Source organism: Olea europaea, chromosome 11 (genome assembly GCF_002742605.1).
Source record: "Olea europaea var. sylvestris chromosome 11, O_europaea_v1, whole genome shotgun sequence".
In the NCBI taxonomy this organism is placed as follows: Eukaryota; Viridiplantae; Streptophyta; class Magnoliopsida; order Lamiales; family Oleaceae; genus Olea; species Olea europaea.
In genome coordinates, this window is record NC_036247.1 from 36,426,074 (window position 1) to 36,441,960 (window position 15,887).

The following is a 15,887-nucleotide window of genomic DNA, read 5'->3' on the forward strand; positions in this document are numbered from 1 at the left end:
CTAACATATTGACATTTTACCAAGTTAAAGATCATATATTGAGATTTTAAAAGGACATGCAGTATAAATCGCAAATATATAATACGTACCACAAGATTGTCGATGAGAGCTGATAACTGTTTGGCAAGGGGCTTGTCTTATACTCGCTAGTAATGCATCCGAGGGCAACATGTCTTCCCTCTCTTCGCATACCGGCTAGCTAAGATGGGGACAGCCTCGTACACCCATATCTACAGCAATTACAATTATTAAACATAGAATTTAATAAAATTAGATAATTCATTGTGTTAAACATACACCTGCAAAGCCAACGGAGTCCATATACATCATACTTGCATTCGGTCCTATCCCCCTTAGGCATCGAATATTCCCTCCTAAAGATGCGTAACGTCTATAAAACATCTTCGTCCCTTTGGATAGTTGTTGAATGTATCAATGTCATCAACTAACTTCAAATGAAAAATGTCAATCGATGTCTTCTTGTGATGACACCTGAGTACGTTCTCGAGGATAAGCACCAACCCAACTTCAACTTATTTGACATCAGATCGCATCCTCTAAATGCTTTTCCCAACTGCGCCAAAATAACTGTCATCCGTCCATGAAAATATTCATTCAACAGCCTCCTATTCGTCAGAATACGAGCCCTCTCTGCTTTTTCGTCCGTACATCGTAGTCTGGTGATGAGGGAAAACTCGAATATGGATAATGTCGCTACCTTGCCCCCAAGATCAAAATGGAGGGCATCTCCATCAATTGGTTTAAGTAGCCGAAATAGCAACGCATTGAGTAGCTATCCTGAAAACTCTACATTGCGCAATACAGGGGCCATAAGTAGGAATTATGTAGTATATCTGCGTGCTCATCATCCAGCAAATCTGATACCGAAGTGAAGTTGGCAAAGTTACAGTTCGACATAACTTTATTGGGGATCTGTCTGACAGCGTCATCCAAATAATATTCCATCCTGCAAAATTTCAAATATTAGAACCATGTGCAAGAGATAATGGATAAAAAATAATATTAGAAAATTAAACTAATAACTTGTTACAATACGCAACAATTAACAAATAATGGAATAAAGGAAATGAACATAAAAAAATATTAATTATTTTATTAATATTTAATTTAACTATTTATTTTTATATTTAAATAATTATGTTTATGTACATTATTTGTTTAGTATTTAATTCTTTACATAATTTATTTATTTAATTTCTTCATAATTTATTTGTTTATATTAATATTTTAATTATTTATTTTAATTGCTTAATTTAATTATTTTATTAATACTTTTTAATTTCTTATTTAAATATTATATTAATTATTTTAATTGTTTAATATTTAATTGTTTATTTTAATTATTAATTATTAATTGCTTAATTTAATTATTTAATTAATATTTAATTTAATTGTTTATATTAATATTTACTTACTAATTTTAATTGCTTAATTTAATTAATTATTTAATTATATTATTAATACTTAATTTAATTTTTATTTAAACATTTCATTTATTGTTTTAATTGTTTATGCATATAATATATTTAATATTTAATTACTTATCTTAATTACTAATTTTAATTACTTAATTTAATTATTTTTAATAACTAATTTAATTGTTTATTTTAACATTTAAATAATTATTTTAATTGTTTATGTATATTACATATTTAATATTTAATTAGTTATCTTATTACTAATTTTAATTGCTTAACTTAATTATTTTTAATACTTAATTTAATTGTTTATTTTAAAATTTAAATAATTATTTTAATTGTTTATGTATATTATATATTTAATATTTAATTATTTATCTTAATTACTAATTTTAGTTGCTTAATTAAATTATCTTATTAATACTCAATTTAATTGTTTATGTTAATATTTTCATTACTAATTTTAATTGCTTAATTTAATTATTTTTATAATACTTACTTTAATTTTTTATTTTAATGTTTAAATAATTATTTCATTTGTTTATGTATATTATATATTTAATATATAATTATTTATCTTAATTACTAATTTTAATTGCTTAGATTAATTATTTATTAATGCTCACTTTAATTGTTTATGTTAATATTCTAATTACTAATTTTCATTGCCAAATTTAATTATTTTGTAATACTTAGTTTAATTGTTTATTTAAACATTTCATCAATTATTTTAATTGTTTATGTATATTATTTATTTTAATTGCTTGATTAATACTTAATTTAATCGTTTATTTTAATGTTTTAATTACTAATTTTTAATTGTGTATGTATATTATTTGCTTAGTATTTTTAATTCATTGTATTAATTAATTTATTTTAATTATTTAATTGTTCATATAATATTGAATTGTTTTAAAATTCCCTAAAATTAAATAAGTATTAAACTAAAATAATTAAACACAAATAATTAAAAACTAATTATAAAAAAGAAAAAACTTCCAGACGACTGTGCTGTCTGGAAACCCCCAGAAGCGATTGGCCTGTCGTCTCCGTTCATCACCTACGATTACATAGGTGGCTGAAGAAATGGCGATCTCTGCCACTTTTTTGCTTCAACATATATACTACCTGCGCAAAATACAATCTACAATCATTTTTATACAGATTTCTCAACAAATATACATAGAAAAATGATTTCCAGTCAAAAATCAAAGCTTACCTTCTTCAAAGTCAGAGAAATAGCGTTTTGAGTCGTTAGTTTTTTGGCATCTTGGTCAGTGCTTGAGTCTTCGGTCGGTTGCTATAGTAGCACCACGCTTTTCTCTCTTCACAATTGAGAGTAAAATTGCATTTTCATTGCTTTTCAAGTTTTTAAACATTTTTGCTTTTCCCTTTTTTTTTTTTTTCTTTGGAACTTGGCTTTGGCTATTTTGGAACCAGCCATCTTCCACTAATTGGGGTTGAGTTATATTCTTTTGCCTTTTGTTTTTAAATTATTCATTGGTAAAAATGGTAAGAAAATCAAAATTCCAAAATTTTGTAGCATTCCGATAATAAGGAGCCATGGTCGAGTAGGATTTGATTAAGAATCATCGGTAATACGATAAAACAATTTCTCTTTAAGAAATGGAAAATAACATGTTGAAGAAATTGTGAAGAATTGTAAATTAGAAATGTATGACACGGAAAGACATTGACTAATTAAATATTTTTAAGATATTCTTTAAAGTGGAAATTTCACCCTTTCATATCTTTCAAGATCCAATTTCAAAAATCATATCCAAAGTTTATTCATATGAAAATTAGATATTAATTCAAATCATAATTAAATATTTAATCCTAATGATATTATTAAATATAATTAATACAGCACAACCACCCGAACCCAAAAAACCCTATTTTATTTTTACAAATCTTATTTACCTTCTTCATTTCTTACTGTCTCAACGACGACTCTACACGACGAGGTCATCGTCACTGCATGCCAAAGTTGCGCTGTGCATCCACCGCCTCTACTGGTTTCTTGCCCTCTTCCTCTCATCCTCTTCTCGACAATGGTACTGGTGGGGTCGTGGTCGTGGTAGTGGCTATGATAATTTTGGATTTGATTTGTTTGGTGGTGTTCTTGTGGTGGTGGTGGATTTGCACGGTTGTGGTGATCAGGCAGATGCGATGGGGTGGTAGGTTGTGGTGCAGTGGTGGATATGGCGAATCTGCACTATTTGTGGTGATGGTAGTGGATCTAACGGTTGCGGTGAGTAGGTGGATCTGACAGATCCACGCAATTGTGATGATGGTGGTAGATCTGGTGGTTGCGGTGGAGAGTGGTAGTTTTGGTTATTGGAGTGATGGCGCTAGTTGTGATAAATATTTGCGATGGTGGTGGTCAAGATAATGGTTGCGGTGGTAATGGTGAGATGTTGGTGGTAATGGGTCGTCAAGGGTGTTGGTGGATCTGGCGTGATGATATGGTGGTGTTTTCTGTGATGTGTTGATTTGTTTTTTAGGTAGTAGTGTTGCGGTCGGGAGGTGGTTGTAATGGTGGTGGTGGTGGTGTTGTTGCTGGAGGTAATGGTGAGATGGTGGTTGCAAGTGTTGGTGGTGATCACAAATTACTTGGTTGATTGTGACTATTAAATTGGTTAGTTTGTGACCAATAAACAATGTGTAACCAAAGAAAAAGATGAAATTTTGACCAATAAATAATGTGTAATCTAAAAAATTGTTAATATGTGATCAATAATTTGTGACTATATAATAAGTTGTGACTTTTAATATTTGTGATTTGTGACCGATAAATAAATTGTGACTTATAAATTTGATTTGTGACTGATTAACAAATTGTGACTTATAAAATTTTTGAATTGTAATCGAAAATAATTTGTGATATATAAAAGCTTTGATTTATGATTGAAAATAATATGCGACTAACTAAATTGTTAATTTGTGATCAAATTGTATAAATCTGTGACATTTATATTTAATTAATAAAATATATAATTAATTAAATCATAAATTAATTTTAATCAATATCTAATTTTTGAAATTTGAAACATTTGTTCTTAGTTTTGAAATGGATAATACTTAGCCTCTTAATTATGAATTTTTCCTTCTTTAAATGCAAAATACTTTTTATTTTTAAGTGATAATGTTTAAAAATAAGTTTTAAGAGACTAACTATTCTAACTTTTTAAATAGAACTCTTCAAATTTGAATATTCAAATTCGTTCTTTATTCTTAATGTATGATAATTGCTATTTAATAAGTTGCAAATTTCAGTACTCTACTTCTTACACTATTCAAATAATAAGAAATTATGATCTAATCATATATCACCACATCATATTTATGTAAACTATTATGTACATGTAGTACAACCATAAATTGATTGACCATTGTTATATTAAAAATTTGATTGCGCTACATATACATAATAATTTAAATAATGATTTACATATGTAGTGAGATATGATTGTACAGAATTTTTTCAATTAAATAATAAAAAACTTCCACACTTTCTTTTTGACCTCATTTGTAAGTAAGCTATTATGTAACTCTTTATATACAAGTAACATTATTTTTAAAAATTATACAGACATCCCATAAATATGGTTTTCTTTTTCGTCTATCCCAATTATATGTTACTTTCCTTATATATATATATATTGAATAATTTTACTTGAACAGAATTCTGTCCAAACAAGGGGGCAAGTGGCTTCCCGTATTGGTAGGGTATCTATGCTTGCAATGCTCATATATTTTTTAGGTTTGTAATATATTCATATTTAATGTACCTTTTTATTAACGAATAGAAATTAATTTTATTTAAATTATTATTTAATGTTGGAATATTATAAAAAATAGAAATAAGTTCAACTTTATAGACTGAGAAATAAAATAGAGGAGAAATCTAAATGTGTTAAAAGCAAAGAGTGTGTTTGAGCCCTATTTTTCGGGAGTGAATGTATTTTGAATAGTATATTAATGAAAAACATGTAATTAAAAATTATAAATTTTTTTTAAATTTACTTAAAATATTATTTTATTGAAAAATGCTTACTTGAAAATCAATTTAGAAAAAATGATTTTTTAATAAGAATGGGCTCAAAGATGGGCAAAATATCAGTAGTTTTTCCAGAGCTACAATCCAATAAAATATCTTCATCTTCACTCAACCTAAACAGCTGACCTCAAAAATCATTTTCACAAATTCCAACTGTAATCCTTCATCGAAACCCTAGCAATTAATCGAAAAATATATGCTATAATTTAGTTGGAAACCTTCCTCTCCAATCCATGGACGTGTCCTATTTACAAAATACTCGTTCTCCATGTCACCTTCCGGCTTACTATCCACTCCTTTCTGATTCCCGGGTTTCCATTTCATTCAGTAAAAAATCGAAAAATGTGAAATCGTACAGTGTTGGTACAAAGATGTGTTTAGCTTCGAATTCTGACACAATGGTGGCGGGAAAGATGAATAAGGAGAGGAAATCGAGTGGAATTTTGGGCTTGAAGAACGACGAAGAGTATGGAGACTTGAAATCTTGGATGCATAGGAATGGGCTCCCCCCTTGCAAGGTTGTGCTCAAAGAGAGGTCTTCTCATGATTCAAACCATCGCCCGATTCACTACGTAGCTGCAAGTGAGGATCTTCAGGTTAATGAATCACGGTTGAGTTTGTAATGTCCTTGATGCTTTAGAGCGTGTTTAGCTAAGATCAAAATGTTTGCTTTTAAGTAAAAATTTAAATTTTAAACAGATGCTTTATTTTATCCTTTATTGTTTAAAGTTGGCAAATAAAATGTTTGGTAGGGGCTTTTTTCATCTTTTATTTGAAGCAAGGTCAAACAAGAGCAATTTATATATACTGAGTTATTTCGAAGAGAGTAATTATATTTACTTAAAAGAAAAAAAAAAAATATATATATATATATATGAGGAAGTAACCAAACAACAAAATGTTTCTTAGAGGTAAAATTCATTTTTTAGGCATAGCTAAACATGGGATGGAAGTAGTTAATTTTGTATTTTTGTTTATTTTAGGAAGGTGATGTTGCTTTTTCTGTACCGAATACATTGGTGGTGACTCTGGAAAGAGTTCTGGGGAACGAGACCATTGGTAAGGTGCTGTGGTGAATTTTATGGATTCTGCTTCATTTTTGTGCTGACATTTATTGAAACTTGTAACATGTAACAAGTGCTACTCCTAATAGAAGTTCAGACCCAAATATGGTGCATTTTCCCGATAAAATGCACATTTTTGTTTTTGCTGAAACGTTAGGAAATGCTACTGGTTGCTACTGCTGTCCATTAGGAAAAAGTTCAATAATGAATGTTGAACAAGGACGTGTATGCATCTGCTGTTATTTGTATGCTGTAGAAGTATAAAGTTCCTTTTAATTGATTCTTAATTTTCTAACTCATTTTAAATATTTTTTTTTTGCTGGTACCAAGAGAATATTATAGAATCTGGCTCGCATGGAGTAGAGAGTAAACATATCTTGAGATTATTTCTATGAATTAGTTGTTCATGTTGGTGCATTTTTCTTTGCTTTCGTATTATTATGGATCTATATAAACCGAATTATTCTTAATAACAACGTGATTTCTCGTTGGAGGGTGTAATAGAAAAATGTGACATAGACTTTGCATTCATGTCAGTCACTGGTAACTTGCTTTTGCTTTCTCTATTGCTTACCAGTGCTTTCCTAATGGAATCAATAGGCATGTATAGATCTTTTTCTTCTGTGTGTAATTTAGATTTTGCGTCTGAAATGCTTTTCTCTATTGCATTTGGCTATTAAAGTCCTGCAATTTGATTGAAGTTGAACATAGCTTGAGTTTTACATATGCAGCGGAACTCTTAACCACAAACAAACTCTCAGAACTAGCCTGCCTGGCACTATATCTAATGTACGAGAAGAAACAAGGAAAAAAATCTTTCTGGTATCCATATATAAAAGAACTTGATCGTCAGCGAGGTCGGGGGCAGTTAGCGGTGGAATCACCGCTTTTGTGGTCGGATTCTGAACTAAATTATTTGACAGGAAGTCCTACAAAGGTATGTCATTGCTCTGCTCTATGTTGAAGCCAAATGTTAACAAGGTTTATCATGTGTGCTGTTATGGAAATTATGCGATAACCTTTAGTTCTTAGATGGGATATTGTTGATAATTCAGGCTGAAATTCTGGAGAGGGCTGAAGGAATCAAAAGAGAGTATAATGAGCTCGACACAGTTTGGTTCATGGCTGGGTCTTTGTTTCAGGTTAATATCTTTAGTGTCGAAGCTAACATTTCTATGCTAGTGTGCCCTGGAAAAGTTCTAAATTCAGTGTTTTCTCACTACTGGTCAGTCATTATTTTCAGTTCTGAAGATTATTTAATTATTTTGTATTGTGCAGCAATATCCATATGATATACCCACAGAGGCATTCCCTTTTGAGATTTTCAAACAAGCTTTCGTTGCAGTTCAATCCTGTGTGGTGCATTTGCAGGTAGGTTTACAATGTTGTGGAAATGGTACTTTTGCAGATTACCTCAGTATAATTATAAACACTGAAGTAAGCTCAACACACAAGAGAGTGGAACATTAGTCCAACATTGTAAGGAATGCTATATAGTTAATTCCAACTCCTTTGTCAACCCAGAAAGTCAGTTTGGCCCGGAGATTTGCTTTGGTCCCTCTAGGACCACCGCTGTTATCCTATAGAAGCAACTGCAAGGCAATGCTAACTGCTGCTGACGGTGCGGTGCAACTGGTTGTTGACCGTCCCTACAAAACTGGGGAGCCCATTGTTGTCTGGTATCACTGTCTGTCTCTTCCTTCCTACCTAGCCTGTTAATAATTTAGGTTATGTGACTGGATTTTCGTTCTTCTTGTCAACAAAAAAGGTTCTTTCCAAATTCTTTGTTGCTTATTCATATCTTATTTTTAGCTTTTGATATTAAAATTTTATTCTCTTTGTAGGTGCGGACCACAACCTAATTCTAAATTACTCATAAATTATGGTTTTGTTGATGAAGATAATTCTTATGATCGCATGGTGATTGAGGTAAATTTCGGAGTCCACTCAATTCTCCCTGCAATCTTTATTATCAATGAATCACCTTTCTTTTGCTATTCAGGCCGCTTTAAATACAGAGGATCCTCAGTATCAGGACAAGAGATTGGCTGCTCAAAGGAATGGAAAATTATCTGTACAATTTTTTCGTGTACGAATCATCGCTTGTTATCAATCCATCTGTAACAATTTTGGCAAGTTATATAACACAACCCTCAATACAGGTGCATGTAGGAAAAGAAAGAGATGCTATACTAGACATGCTTCCTTATCTGCGATTGGGATATGTTTCTGATCCTTCAGAGATGCAATCTGTTCTATCTTCACAAGGTCCAATTTGTCCGGTACGCTTGTGTTGTTATTCTTCATTTACAGTTTATGAAACAGAGCATATAATTTTAGATGGGTGTGGAGCATCTAACTGCTAGTATACGCAACGATATAAACACACAGGCTGGGGGAATAACCTCCCCTTTTCATTTTACCAGATATATAAATAGACCTCAAGGAAATTCTGAGACTCATCTCGGGGTTCACCCTTGGAGCAACAAGCATTTGGAGGCAGTGGAAAGGCTTTTTAAGCACCCTCATCCTCAGACTCATTCTTTGAGGGTACCTTGAATATGATTTAATGGCTGTCATGGAGTGACGCCTATATCGGTGAATGCAGTCCTAAGTCTGCTAAAATGAATAGATAATAATAAAAAAATTTAGGGAGCTGTTTTTTGTGATACATTAGCCTTGTAGATGCTTAATTATCTTTTGCTTCCATTTGGCAGTCGAGTAACTTCGGGCTATTTGCACCGTTGCTTGACATTGTATACTAGGCTTTTTTGTTCTCAATTCCTCCTCCTTTGAAATGTTGATGAATCTGCATTGCTATGTATTGTTCAAATTTGTTGAAGCTTTTATATTCTACTTTCCATGAGTTTCTCTCTGTAAAATGCCGAAATCTGATATGAAGTTCTAAATAAAGCTCTTTCTCTTGATCGTAAATGATGTGCTTGCTCGCATTGATGTGGATTAGTAGGGAAATTTCAATTGCCCCAACTCTTGAAAACTTCCTTCTAGATAGGTCACCTGTATAAGTTAAGAAGAAACATAAGATGAAGTTGAATTTTTATGTTTGGGTTGATGGATACATTTTAATCAACAATGGATGATGAGTTTAAGCCTATGTTTGGCCTCCATTTTTCCAAAAACTCATCTTTTCAGAACTCATTTTCAACCGCACATTTTTCCACAAAATAATTTTGCACGTAAACTCAAAACTTTTCTTTATTTTAAACCACACATTCTCCAAAAAATTTCCATTTAAAAACACATTTTCCCCCAAACAAGGGCTAAATTAGCTTGAGGCAGTTTTCTCATATCCAAGAGATTTTTCTGGATGAGAAATGAAAGAATCTCTGCGTAATTAAAATCTGATTGCAAAGATATGTATAGTGGTCCACACTTTCATTTTCAGGTTTCACACACTTCCCAGTAAAAGGGGTTCTTATTTGAAATCCTGAGTTAAATTAATTTGAAGAATAAATTTCGTTTTTACCCTGGTAAAAGGAATAGTTATACTGTGAAGATGTATCGCTCTGAATTTGAACTTAGATACAAGGAAATCACATGATGAAATGAAAATCGAATGAGTTCTCCAAAATTTATATTTTCTTAAAGACACGTGCACAACAGGTGACTCATATTCTGGACAAAGAAAGTGAAAAGAAAATGGTATATATCTTGCATGCTTGGGTTACATATAAAATGATTTTTCTTTTTCACTCTGTAACTTTCGATGATGAACATAGGCGAGTCCTTGTATGGAGCGAGCAGTTTTGGACCAGCTTGCTGGTTATTTTGAAGGAAGGCTTGCTGGTTACCCTACTACTATTGTTGAAGATGAGGCTTTGGTAACCTTCCTTGAATTTCTTCAGTAATTTGAATTTCATTATGATCCGTTCAGTTTATATCTTTCACTTGTTATAGCTGGCAGATTGTAATTTGAATCCAAAAAGACGAGTAGCCACACAACTTGTCAGGCTGGAAAAGAAAATTTTGAATGCATGTTTGCAGGCCACATTAGACCTGATAAACGAGTTACCTGATCATTTTATATCTCCATGTCCAGCTCCTTATGCCCCAAGTTTGAAATAGGTCTCTAGTCTTGCTCCCCATCATGCTATATTTCCTAATTATATTTGGTTGTCATTCATTTCTAATTGAGATAATTATTCCTCAGGTAGAACCAATCTATATTGTGATCCTTTTACAGATGAGGAATGCCGCAATCTTTGACTAAATGGGCAGAAATTAACGAGGTTGGTGTAGTCAAACCTTTTATTATCCTATTTTTATTGCATTAGAAGAGCAATTTCATCCTACGTGTCAGTTCATATGGATTCGTGATTACCTTTAACGTCAAATTAAAATAAATCCAATTTTAGTTCAAGCATTAAAAAAAATGTTCCCCTTTATGATCCATTGATATTATCCTTATATCAAGGTCTCTTTATGTCTGCAGAACTCTCCTTTTCACCTGTCAAAATTCAGAGATACATGTCTTCTAGATTATTATCAAAGAGAGGTTCGAAAAACTGTGATAAAAATTAGTTTGGCGTTTCTGCTTGCTTTGATATTTGTTACAATTTTTTGGTATGATAATCTTTTTGGTATCAGAATATTATAGAGAAAAACTCTTAAATTTCTCTTGGAAGATATATAATCATATAATTCTAAATACTAACATTTTCTTTAATAGCCGATGGTTAGAAATTAATAGTTAATTTATACACATTGAAGGATTTATTATTATTATTATTTTTTTTGGGAAAATTCTAGTGAAGCGATAGATCAAGGTTTATGACAACAACAAACTAAGCCCTCTCTTTAACAAATTTGGGGTCGGCTACGTAATTTAGTTTTAATTATTTCATTCGATGCTTGCTGTACTATTGGAAGATCCATTGAGACGTCAGTCCTTTCCAACTACATCTTGCCATATTAATTTTGGTCTATATCTCTTCCTCGTTATTAATTTTGGTCTTCCTTTCCCTCGTTTAACATTTCTGCTTGGATCACATCATGTGAAGTCAATGTAAGAACTGTCTCAATGATCCAAGTCATTCTTCTTTTAATTAACCAAAAGTAGCACCACTTCTATTTTACGGTGCATATCTAAGTCATTCTTCTTTTAATTAACCAAACACGGCACCACTTCTAGTTCACGGTGTGTATTCTTATGTGTTAGTTTTATCCATTTTAGAAGAGCCACACATCTATCTTAACCTCTCGTTTTCTTTACATTCATCTTAAGGATTGGATATTTTGTCCTCAAATCTTCAATTACTCAGCACAAAGCAAGCATAGTTTGTCAAGTAATCATTAATTTTGTAGGTATCTTTTAACCAACTTGCCATAATCTTATGCGTTACATCCGTGTCAAGTCCTCATTCAAAGTTAATAATGGAACCAAAATACGTAAGGCACTCACACTTTTGGACAGCACGATTCTATACTGTGACTCCGCTATCATGCTTGTCGCTAAACGACGTTTCACATATCTATTCTAGTTTTACTTAACCTAAACTTTTAGATTTCAAAGTACTACTTCAAAGTTCTAATGATCTAAAAGACTGTTTTTCTTGTATTATCAAGAAATATCGTATAATGAATATCATCTTGGATACATCTCATAAACTCCTTGACAACTAAAGCAAAAAGTTAAGGAACATAAAACCTTGATTCAAGCAAATTCTGAATATATGCTTTCGACTGCTTATAATACACATTAGATGATGCCTAAGTATTAAATTAAGGTCAAAAAATTTATAAATTGCAATCGACAAATTATAAAAAAATTCATCATTGGATGATCTATTTATTTGAATTATAATATTAACAATTTTGAAGAAATTGTATCCTGTTACTTTTTTCCAGTGGTAACTTGTAAGCTTACTTAGAATGGTGAAGTTATAAAATTACACCTATAAGGCTATAACAACCAAATCACCATTTTTTTAACAAGTGATGGGAGTATTAAGAAATTTATTTAGAGCAGTTATATGCATAAATTACAGGGCATTCCTAGACATCAAAGTAGCAAGTTACAGTTAACTTATCATGTGAATGCATGGAGTAAAACATATTGACTCCTTTATTTTATAAGTCAACATAAACCCAACTTCTTGTCATAGCAAACAAGAAAAGATTATGATCACAATCTAAAAAGATGCTTACACCACCGGTAGCATTTTTCTCTCCACTCAATAGAAATTGATTTGATGTTCAGTTCATAAAATCAAATTCCAATTGTGCTTCAACATCCTCCACAAAGCTCCTAAGCTGTCTCTGTGTGTGTGTTCCAGATCCAACCAAACATAACCTCGTCCTGCTCAAAAGCCCAAGGGACCTGCCACATTTCCTCATCCACTGAAGTTTCGAACCAGTTTTCCAACCCTACTAAACTCTCTTTGTTGCTCTCTAACCCGGCTGTGCTCTTCAATTTGATCTCCATGTCCATTGGACACTTGAGCCACTTTTTCACATACTCGTCAGCGTCGGGCCAGCCATTCCAAATCAATGGATTCTCACTCTCCAGCAAGCTACTCAACAAAAGAGCTTCATAATTTATGATGCTCTTTTCATACATCTGACAGTCATCTAATTTTTCTATCATTCCCAGCTCTTCAAAGTACTTCGTATCTAAGTCTGTTTCCTGCATCATAGTCTGGGGCATAGCGTTTTCCTTAGCAGAATGTGTGCTTACCTCACTCATCTCTGTGTTGTCATGTTCATGGATATCCATTACAGTATGAACCTCCTTTGAGTTATCTTCTTGACTCTTCAGGTTTTCATTCCCTTCGTTCAAAACTTTCATATCCTGTTTCTCCATATTCGCTCACAAAAAGAAAACCAGAGGGGAGAGAGTAAATAAAGGGGTGGGGAGAGGAGTATATAACCTTTAGTGTAGGGCGAGAATTTTGAGGTGTTTATCTGATTGTATATGGTTAGTTGAGAAATGACGTTAGTAACAGTTGGCAGGACTGAACAGATTGACGCACCAGGTATACGGTAGTCTCTGAAGTGTTGGTGACCACCGTTTAATGATTTAGTTTTTTTTTTCCTTTTCTCACATGGTTTTCCTGTTGCAAAGTGAAAAACACTGCGCAAAACAAAAGGTAATACTCAAATCTTCTCACTTTTTATGGTAAGTGTCATGACTATTATAAGAGCGAGGTTCATGGTTATAGCATTGAATTAATTGATGGTAATCTACATGGTTTATGGGGAAATCTAAAGTGTGGGCAAATGAGCATTTTTGGAAGTTTCTTCAGTTCTTGTGAGGTGTTTTTGTCTGGAAGTCACGACAAATTGGGTGCAAATGTTGAGTGTTCTAACAAGGGTGTCCTCAATTGAGACTTTAATGAATTTTAAAAACCCTTCTAAATTCAGATGTCTGGGTCCCCAATTGAGATTTTAATAGATTACGTGTCTAGTGGGTACTTCAGAATTTTTTCGGTGGCAATAGTAGGCATTACAGATTTTTGACAGCTCTAAACCAGTAGCATATTCTCACATTGAAACCAGCAGCTCCTGCAATTGATTCTTTAAATAATTATAAAGACGAGTAAATACTGAGTTAGATGATGATTTAAGCTTTACAGTATCCAAGAGTTAAAATATTTCCAATTACACTAATTATCGAAGACATCAAATTCTTATATTAGATCTTGTAATCATTGTTGTGATGATTGGAGTTAATGAAAATATTTTTGGTCTTTCCGGTATGTCTGACAAAGTAGTTAGGTTTTTTTTTGCCCTGTTAAGGTTCTGGGCAAAATTTTGTAAAAGATGGACATTTTTCTGGTAGTTTTTTATTTGGAAGACCTGCTGATCCCTTTCCTTACTAAAGTTTATTACTGAATTAGTTGGCTTTTTTGCTGGCTGAAGTAGGAGCTTGTGACAATGTTACTGTTTTATATATTCATGCTGGAAATATTACTTCTTTATTTCAGATTTAGAAAATTATTAAATGAAAATTGTGGAGGAATCATAATGGGATAAAGAGGCTTGGGCAACTTGGTGAAATAACATGACGCACACAACCTTATCCCTAGGCAAAATATATATCTAATTTAGTCTCTCCTTTTTTCCTTTTTTAGTTTGTTGATGGTCGACAGTGTAGAATTTAACATTAATTTACTCTAAATGTACATGACTTGCATGTAGGCTCCATAATGGCTCCTTGCAGAAAACTATCCTGTCCATTCATGAGAGTTGTTGATTTTCATGATTTTCAATAGTCAGTTGCTCAAGGAACTTGTCTGACTAGATTTCTTACTGTAAAAATAAACTTCAGAGTATAAATTTGGTTTACTGACACTTCATCATGGTTGCATTGTCACCGTATTTGCCACATAGGCCTTGCAGAACTCTCATGGTGGTTTCTCCTTATCTTCTTATCAGAGGCGTGCTTTTGTTCTATTATTCTTGTTAGAAGCACATTCCTTCCACGTAAAACTTGTTAATTTTGTAACTTATTATTAACTTTTTTAAGGAAGGTGGATCTTGCAGCCTGGGTGGCGACAAAGCAAGCAATGAACTTGACTGTATTTATAAGTTGGCACGGTAGTAGTAAAGATGGATATGCTTGTGGCCGTGCATGTTATGTACAATCTGATCCCACTTGAATTTTGATTTCAGATTCTGTGAATTTGAATTTTACAAAGAGATCCTATTTAGTTGCCAAGTACTATGTAAATACTGGCAGTAATCAATGTGGTCTAAGATTATGCTGGAGGAGAAATTGTATTATAATCTTGCATATAAATTAATGACATGTTTGAGTGCGAAATTTGCATACAAAATTTCTTACCCTCTTGCAGAGAGGGAGCCATAGATGACTTTTTCTTATGTTGGAACAAGATTTATTAGTTGTTAAGTGTGCTTAAAATATGATAGGATCGAGGTTTGATTGGTCTGAAGTAGTTATCTTGTATGTTTCGTAATTGCTTCAAGATCGGATTGTTTGAATCATGTTACATTGCCAGAATACTTTGTCCACTTCTGTGACGGATTCGACTTTTTAAAAAATGGTCGGTTTTTATATACAATCATCTGCTGCCAAAATTGCATCCGTCAAATAGGTGCGAAAAATCATTTGGCAAAATGGCTTAACTCAGATTGTTTAGATTCCGGTGCTCCTTGTGCTCTAAATAGGGAACATTGCTGCAGTGATAGTTTCCAACCCGAGACTTTAGGTAAACTCATCCTCAACCTATTAAAGTGCATTTTTGAGTCTTGATAGATTAAGGATTCATTTGGCATGATTTTTGAAATTTGAAAGGAGCTTTTGAGACTCAAAAGCAGCTTTTGAGTCGCTCTAAATAG

At 32.4% G+C, this 15,887-nt stretch overlaps 1 protein-coding gene across 6 annotated transcripts; it reads left to right on the forward strand.

Annotated features, from left to right (window-relative positions):
- Positions 1 to 5,560: 5,560 nt before the first annotated feature.
- LOC111404255 (ribulose-1,5 bisphosphate carboxylase/oxygenase large subunit N-methyltransferase, chloroplastic) lies at positions 5,561 to 15,359 on the forward strand. 6 transcript variants are annotated; one of them, XM_023033062.1, is made up of 14 exons: positions 5,562 to 6,098; positions 6,486 to 6,561; positions 7,298 to 7,503; positions 7,622 to 7,708; positions 7,845 to 7,937; positions 8,091 to 8,245; positions 8,411 to 8,495; positions 8,569 to 8,655; positions 8,729 to 8,848; positions 10,307 to 10,408; positions 10,485 to 10,652; positions 10,738 to 10,816; positions 11,020 to 11,082; positions 15,055 to 15,359. In XM_023033062.1, exons 1-11 carry the CDS (start codon positions 5,736 to 5,738, stop codon positions 10,650 to 10,652), a joined length of 1,542 nt encoding a protein of 513 aa, XP_022888830.1. In that variant the 5' UTR covers positions 5,562 to 5,735; the 3' UTR covers positions 10,738 to 10,816; positions 11,020 to 11,082; positions 15,055 to 15,359. The 6 variants fall into 6 exon arrangements, with proteins under 6 accessions (XP_022888833.1, XP_022888830.1, XP_022888831.1 ...); XM_023033063.1 differs by having other exon boundaries at positions 15,059 to 15,359; XM_023033059.1 differs by lacking the exon at positions 11,020 to 11,082.
- Positions 15,360 to 15,887: the final 528 nt, after the last annotated feature.